At 38.3% G+C, this 8,379-nt stretch overlaps 1 protein-coding gene across 3 annotated transcripts; it reads right to left on the minus strand.

Annotated features, from left to right (window-relative positions):
* Positions 1–1,835: 1,835 nt before the first annotated feature.
* LOC115569102 (uncharacterized) lies at positions 1,836–8,379 on the minus strand. 3 transcript variants are annotated; one of them, XM_030397030.1, is made up of 6 exons: positions 8,361–8,379; positions 6,346–6,561; positions 5,881–6,264; positions 5,584–5,756; positions 5,279–5,445; positions 1,836–4,716 (listed from the first exon to the last, which is right to left on the minus strand). In XM_030397030.1, the coding sequence occupies exons 3-6, from the start codon at positions 5,943–5,945 to the stop codon at positions 4,558–4,560; spliced, it is 564 nt and encodes a 187-aa protein (XP_030252890.1). In that variant the 5' UTR covers positions 5,946–6,264; positions 6,346–6,561; positions 8,361–8,379; the 3' UTR covers positions 1,836–4,557. The 3 variants fall into 3 exon arrangements, with proteins under 3 accessions (XP_030252890.1, XP_030252889.1, XP_030252888.1); XM_030397029.1 differs by lacking the exon at positions 6,346–6,561 and having other exon boundaries at positions 5,881–6,282; XM_030397028.1 differs by lacking the exons at positions 5,584–5,756; positions 5,881–6,264; positions 6,346–6,561; positions 8,361–8,379 and having other exon boundaries at positions 5,279–5,409.

Here is an 8,379-nt window from a genome sequence, read left to right on the forward strand (position 1 = left end):
ATAGTTTCTCTGTAGACAGAGTGATAAATAAACAGGCTGAGAAACACTAAGTGTCCAACAGACAACTAACAAAACACCAACACAAAGGAACAAAAGATGCTCCCGCAGGAGGAAAAGAAATGTCTACACTAATCTTAGAAAACTTGACACTATGAAAACTTATCAAAATAAAAGTCACTCAAAAATGAGGAAAACACACAGGCTATGAAAATCTCTACACCGAAAAAGGCTGAAAAACTTTAAAGAACAGAAAACGCTCCAACAGGAGGAAAAGCAAACGCTATAAAACTTAAACTGACCAACAAAACAAATCTCTGACCAAATTGTAATCAAAATCAAAATCACTCTACAACAGAGGAAAACTATATGCAAAAACAAAACTTGGCAATACTTAACTTTCTTTGAAACGACAAGGCTGTGACGAAGGCTGGATGTACTCGACGGAACGAATGAAATACTCTGGTAACGAAGACAGGGAAAGACTATATACACATGAGGGGAGGGAGCACAGGTGGAAACAATCAGGGATCAGGGAAGACGCCAGACCGGTGACACAAGAGGAAGGGCAAGTGACCTTAAACGAGAGGAGAGTTACTTTTCAAAATAAAAAATGAAATTCACAAGACAAAAACCCCAAGACAGGACATCCCTCACCGCGGTGTGACAGGTACAACTAATACTTCTCATACAGATCATGTATTTTCTTTTTCTCCCGAGATTATTGCTTTGAGTGTCATCGGTGGGATTTACATCAAAGACACAGTGTCGAGAGTTATGAAACACTGCTTCACATACTCCCTGGCAAAACAGCTGAACTGGCGTGGCATCAATGGCAAAACTGCTTTCCACAGCCTGCAGCAGAATGTTGTCATCACTGGTAAGTGTTAATTGTGGGTTATATTTCTTTGCAATGTGTCTTATGAATTGGTTTTCTTTTTCTTTCATGCTTCTGAATATATGATGTTATGGTCAACAAGGGGTGCTGAAATTAATAATATAATCAATTTATCTGGATAATCTGGATGATTATGCATCAGTGTGGTAGCAGACAATATTCTATTCTGTTAAAATAGAATGCCATTGCTTGTTGATTTTCTGGCTGCAGCTACAAAACCAAGTCTTACAGTGACAGGCAATTAGTGAAGGCTGTTTGATCATGTTCCATGTGTGTTTAAATTTGTTGAAGTGCATGACTACATGAGTTTTTGGTATTGGCTGGCAGGGAGAAGATGCTGGAGCACACGGTCAGTTTTAGAAATTTTTACTATGGTGCAGGTTGCTGACGTTTCGTCACAAACAGAGCATTTTATGAATGACAGCTTTAAATAGGGTGCCTACTCCGTGAAGCTTGTCCACAGCAAAATTCCCAGTGTATATTGTACTCTATAAGTGTACATTTAACTCCGGTTTCGGTGTTTATATAGGTCCAAGAGTTCGGTGTTCACTGAACACCGTCAAAAGTGCAAAATATATACTCCAAATAAAGAGTTACATTTGAACCCTCTGATAGTGCAATTGTACTCTGTCACTGGTACTTTTAGACACTACTTTGGTGCTTTTCAACACTGGCAGTATAAACCTAGAACTCCCAGAGAGTAAAAGATATACTCTAAGTAAGTAATTTGTAGCACTTTGCAGAGCTGATTATTTAACACTCTGAGAGTGAGAATGACTGGTGTACACCCAACACTTTTGAGGTGTACACCCAACACTTTTGAGGTGAATTATTAACACTTCAGGAATTTATAGTCGACACAAGAGTTTCTTGAAAATATGACATCTTTATTATTATTGTTATAATAATTATTACCATATATTCAAACAAGTACCTTGTCTTAATGTTATGGAAGTGAACAGTCAACTCTTGTTACAAGGACATATAACATGTATTTAGTTATAGAGCCATGGTGCAAAAAAAACAAAAAGCATGTAACCACTTCAGTAACACATTTCTTATACAAAAACATGCACAGACACCACATACTGATCGTCTCTGTCAAAACCATACGTTGTCTGCAGATCAAATGGCTTAAACAGGAGCAACTCATCAACTTTCAGCATGGAAACATTTTCAGGATTTCCCTTTCTGACATGAAAAGAATGAAAATGCTCTGCAAAACTAAGTGTCTCAAAATCTTTTGCTACAAGAAAATAGTCTCTATTAAATGCAACAATGTCTTTTATCTGACTGAATACTGGGAAATCCTCCTCTATGTTTGAACAAACCAGAAGGCCTGGGCGATACTCTGTCCCAAAATAAGTGATCCAAGGTGTCACATCAACTTCACAGTCCAAGTCAACCTGCTGTTCTTCAGCAATTATTTCACCATTTGCCAAGGCATTGAGCTGAACAGTTTTTACTGGACCACAGTTAATACTTTTAAATGGCATTGATTCCCAGTGGTATGCCACAGCCATCTGATGTTTTTTAGCTAATGACTTTGTTATATTTTTGAAAGTTTTGATTGTGTTCTTGAAAAACCTGTGCTTGGCTTCAAACCTCATTGCCCAAACATGAAGAACTGGACCAATTTTTCAAATGGATCTGGGATAATGAATCATGAAGTGATGTTTAGGAATCATTTTGTGAGGTGAATAAAGCTCTTTGAAAAGTTTATGATGTTCAAGAATGAGATGCTTCAGACATACTGTCATACCATCAGCAATGACAGGAGAAAATATGATGTTCATGATTTGCAGCAGAAGCAGCAAGAGTCTCCAATGTGCATTTCCTTCTTGTACAACATCTCCAAATATCAAGGGCACATTCCGGATCAAGAAAAATGTCTGAATGGCATTGAGACCAATTCCATTTACAGTCTGCTCCAAGTTGATTCTGGTTGGTCAATTTTTTCTCTCAACAAAGCCATAATTGTATGACTATATCCTGTTACAAATATCTGTCTTGGTTATGATGTTGTTGTCTGAGAGGTAACCAAAAAGCAACTTTAGCTCAAACTGCCCAACTCCTTCCAATATGTCATGCATAATGTCTACAGCATGGTTATCAGAAACATGAAAGTACTGTAGATCATTGAGTAAACATGTTCGCTTCACTCCAAATGTTGATGGCAGTGTAGGATCTGCCTTCAAGTCATTGCAATGCTGAGCATGCAGTACTTTATTGCGGAGTGTTATTCTTGGATCATCACTTAAAACTGTCTGTGAGGTTTGTTTGTCTACCAGACAAAAGCGGCAAAAATAGTTTGAACTGAATGATTCTACATACCCAAGTAGTGAGTGCAATCCCAAATTGTCCCCAGTCACCTGTGCAAATGTTCCACAAACTGGTTCATCAGAGAAAGGAACTTAAACTCCTGTACACTCAAGCACTTTCAGATCATGTACGAGGGGTTCTAAGATGACATTAAATCCATACTTCTTTACATCCTCTGTATGAAAAAGTGCCAAAAGATGAATATTCATAAGCGCTGAGTTTATCTTTGGAGACAGATTTCGTAAAATAAAGTATATACTTCCAATCTTATGGATACCATGTTTGGATCCTAGAGGATTTGCCACTTCAAAATCATCATAGAATATCTGTATTTGGAGAGACTTTGTTTTTTTAGAGAAGAGGGAGTGACCTTTAAAATAGCTCCCATCACAGAAATCTTTATAAAACCCAGTCTTCTCACAAGGCTGCAAAATATGATTTAAAATCTCCCTGTTGTTGAACATGAACTTCAGCGTTTCCAATAGAGGAATGTACACAAATTTGTCTGTCACAGGAACCTGATCGTATGTGCCAGTGGTTCGATTCCTTCTGGTGTCATACCTCACCCCTAGAGCGACCTCAACAAGTTCTACCAGACCCCATTTTTCACTGAAATGTTTTTTCCATTTTGTCTCAGTGTTCAGTTTGCTAAATGGATTTTCAAGGCTTTCAAAATAATCATCAACTTTTGTTCTAATGTCCTCAACATTGGGGAGCAATTTTACAACATTATCTTTAACATTTGAATGCAGTTCCTCTACAAGCTCCTCCACATTTTCAACAACAGTCGTTATGACATTAGTAGCCACACCACAGCTTTGGAGGTTTGCAATAAGGGATGCACACATTTCTTGGGTATGTTGCCTAGTCTCATTACAGCTTCGATAATTCACTGGTTGCTCTGAAATTAAAGCTGACATTGTTTTCTGATCACATACAACAACTGAAGGAGTGACAGATTCATTATCAATTTGAACTAGACTTTCAGGACTATGCTTGGAATGGAGATGTTTCTGGTTTGAAGCCTGAAAAAGTGCAAAATCTCTGACGGCAACCATTCTGGTCACACACAAAATGAAACTTCTTGCCAGGAAAAAAGGCATGTGTAAGTTTGAGATGATGAAGCAACTGCTGGATGGTGACAAAACTAGACTGGCAGACAAAGCATTTATACATCACAACTTCAGTTAAGGAGCTTTGCCCTAAGGTCCTTGACTCTGGGAGTTTCATGAGAAAGCCCTACATCAATATTGTAGATGGTGGTTTGCACAAATGTGTACATGCTGTTTAGGGCCTGGTCATAGGAGATGCCAAACACATAATGTGTCTTGAAAAGTTCATCAAAGGCTGACAGGGAAGACTTTGGCCTTGCAGGGAAGGAGCTCACCATCCATCGCAATGTAGTATTCATGGATGTTGTTTCTTGTCATGCCAACTGCCAGGATGTAGGGCTGCCTCCGCTGGGCTGGACCTGAGTGGTCCTGAAGGCTGCGACCAGACTGCAAGATAACAATCAAAAGTATAACTAAACTATACATAATTTTTTTTTTGATAAGTCAGACAGAAATCTGATAGCACAGTTGGAGGATTAATTAAAAAAAGAAAAAAGAATTAATCGATATTTTAATTAAAATGTAAATGTATCTATGTTTACTGCTATTTATAATATTATAAAAATGTGTTTATATGTATTGCTATTATATTTATTGCTATTTATAAAGTAATAATAAAAAATTTGTTTATATTTATTGCCATTTATATTTATACATTATTTGTGGAACATTACTTGTCTAAATAGAGGAATTTTGGATAAACAGATTAAGTAAACCCTCTTAACTGTATTCTTAGATCCAGATATTTCCTGATTGAAATGTACTTTATCCAGTATGTTGTCATGCTACCCCATCTTGTGACTCTCTCTCCTTGTGAGAAAATCCACTTGGGAAAGTCCCTTTGTATCAAGAGAAATGATAATTGGTCAAAACATTCGTTTGTTTTTGGAGTGTGGATTCCACTCGTTGATACTGGATGGTTTCAAAATGGAAATCAGGATACACTGACCTTATGAAACTTCACTACACGAGCCACAGCTTCCCGGATACTGATCTTCACGGCTCCCTTCTTTCCACTTGGTGGCAGGAGGTAGACCAGCAGGAGGATTGAGGCCATGTCACTATCCCAACATGAGAAGAGGGGAGGAGAAACTCTGATTTCAGCATGAGATGCACCTGACAAATCAATATAAACATTCATAAGGCTCTTGTCAATAAAAGTGCTATGAGTACAACCACATCACAGACAATAGAATAAGACAACATTTGAAATGGTGGGCAGATATACACAGGGAATTTATCTATGTCACTTACCTGGGACCTCGTCATCCTCATCATGGTTCTCATCTGCAGACTGAATGAGATAGTCAAGCTGGGGTGTCTTACTTTTGGCTTGCTCAATTACTTTTGCCTTCAGGAGTGTTCCCCACTTCTCCAAGAATTTTGATGAAGTCTGCTCCAAACAACAGCTCAAAGTCTTGTAGAACCTAAAGGGGAGGAAGCATGTGCAGGTGTACTTGATGATGGTGGCAATGGAAGTCAGTTACCATTTTCATCTTTACAAAGCTGTTACTGATGGAAAAAACATTAACATAATTCATGTGAACTTACAAGGCCTTTTGTGCCAAGGAACCTTGGGAAAACTGTAAGCACTGTGCTGCATCGCTCAGGATCATGGATCAACTTTTGTCTGTGCTGGAAGGTTGCTCTCATTTTCATGAAGATCCGTTCTTTGTCTGTGCTGTGGTTCAGTAGAGATATGGCCTCACAGCACTGGTCTCCCTCCAGCTGTTGCTCTTTAGTCACTTCCCTCTCCAACTCTGGTCCACTGCTGTCTGAGGTTTGAGAGTTCCTCCTCCGAACTCCACTGTTACTGCCGCCGCTGAGTTCTCGCTGTGTGTTTTTAAGCTTCCAGGCAATGTAGCCCTCGTTGCTATCTGCATCATAAAAATGCTCCTAAATGCTTTTCTCTCCATTGACAACAGGTAGAGTGAGCTGGAATGAAAAAGACCCCTGTCAAACACAAAAACATATATCTAAAGTTAACATGAGTGGATTAAGTGTAGTCTATCTAACCTCAAACTTGCCCCTTTTCTGCTGCATTCATGGTCTTCAGGTCTACCATGCGGTCGACTGGTGAATAGTGACGAGCTGACTCATTGTCATCTCCAATTTGATATGTAGCAGGGATATGTGGGATGGACTTGCTTCCAACTGAGAGCCTCCGCCATGTTGCTATGGAGTATAATACTTCCCTTGGCAAAATATATAAAAAATTAACACCATCTCCCCCTGTAGAACAAAGTATCTGTTTCTCATTTGTGTTTATGTTTTTGGAACGACAGACGAAAAATAATAATAATTTAGACACTATCAGACAGGCCATGTTGGAGCTGCTGGATGAAGTAAAATGCTGATGTGGAGCCACTCACATGAATGAGTTAGTTTATACCTGTCATGGCAAAAGTTCTGTCATCTCAGCATTTCCTCGCGTCTGTTTTATTCCAGCTACTGTAGCAGTTTTTCAGGTGTGTTAAAAGGCCTGTAAGCCACATTATCATAGCACACACCTCAAGTCCAGTAATTGTCCAGTTGTGTGGATACCTATTATGCTCCCCACCAGTCTGACAGCTAGCTTGGGGGTCCTCATGGAAAGTAAGAGAAAGCCTGCTTTATGTAGAGGACTATATGCCACCATCTTCAGCTCCAGCTGTGGATTTAAAGAGGAAATATTCAAGATTTTTTCTCACTTTTTACTTAATTAAACAGCTTCAGAGTAACAGTGCTTGTTGAATAAATGACTTTTAACTTGTTCCAGGGGGGATGGAGGCTCTCTGCCTTCCCCCTAGTGTCTCTTGGCTGAAAACCAGTCTTGTAAGATCACCGCTTCCAACCTGGTATCCCAGCTCTCATGCTGGCGGCACCATTACACCAAGACACCCTGTATCCGTTATCTCTTTGTGACAGACAGGACTTCACAAACCAGGGGCGCTGCCAGGGATTTTGGGCCCCATGAAAAGAAATATTACTGGGCCCTTGTATGAAAATTTGTTATGCTGTTTACATAAAACTGTGCATTTTAATTATATTTTTGACTATAATTTCCTATATGTGTGAAAAGAACAACATGACAGTTACTTGGTAGGGGAATCACTGAACACTCAGAATAACGGAATTTAGATTCATTGTCTGCAAGTCTGCAACTTTAATGGTTAAAATATAAAATTCTCTTAAATTAAATTACCTGAAAAATACAAATGCATGACATACATGAATTATATAGAATTTCCTGTAATACCATTTGAAATAGCATCACCATCACCAGATTCAGGTTTCCTCCCACCATTCTGTTTTACTGTCAGTGATTTGATCAAAAATAACAAAAGAAAATGTGATTTTCACAACCAATACCCCACTGCTCACTGTCTCCCTCTTGTAGCCCTGCATTTAGGTCTAATTTATCTCCAAAATTACTATAATAGCAATACCACACAATTTCTCTTTCAAACATGCACATCACCCCCCACACACACTCTTAGACCAGCCACTGCACTCAATGTAAAAACTGTATGCTGTCTTACATTATGTTTTTGTTGTTGTTTTTATTAAGTTTGTTATATATGTTTATATTTTGTTAAAAAAAAAATCTATTAAAAATAATAATAATAATAATTTATCTCCAAAACTGTACATGGTGGAAATAGAGTTGGGGTGGAAAAAGAAATACATAAATGAGGCTCTATGGTCGTTGCGATTTAATATTGTTAACGTTTCTCTGCTTGGATTGAGAGCAGTCACTTAGTCTGCAAGCACCAGAAAATTTCTCCTCTTTTCCTACTGCAAAGCAAGGGGTGAGAGTCCCAAACTACTGACCAAACATAGTATTTTAGTGAGATTATAGTTCAGTTTCAGTGATAGCTAAATTTCAACAAAACAAAATAAAGTTATAGGCTATATGCTTTTTAAACCATTTAAATCATTCTGAAATAAATACAGACTATGTGTTTTTATTTCAGAATGATCTTTATTCATTAATTTCACTTTATCTTTTTTTCCATAATAATAGATTAATTCAACACAAAGCTGCTCACCTCCTTCCTCAGATGTGGG

Source organism: Sparus aurata, chromosome 18 (genome assembly GCF_900880675.1).
Source record: "Sparus aurata chromosome 18, fSpaAur1.1, whole genome shotgun sequence".
Classification (NCBI taxonomy): Eukaryota; Metazoa; Chordata; class Actinopteri; order Spariformes; family Sparidae; genus Sparus; species Sparus aurata.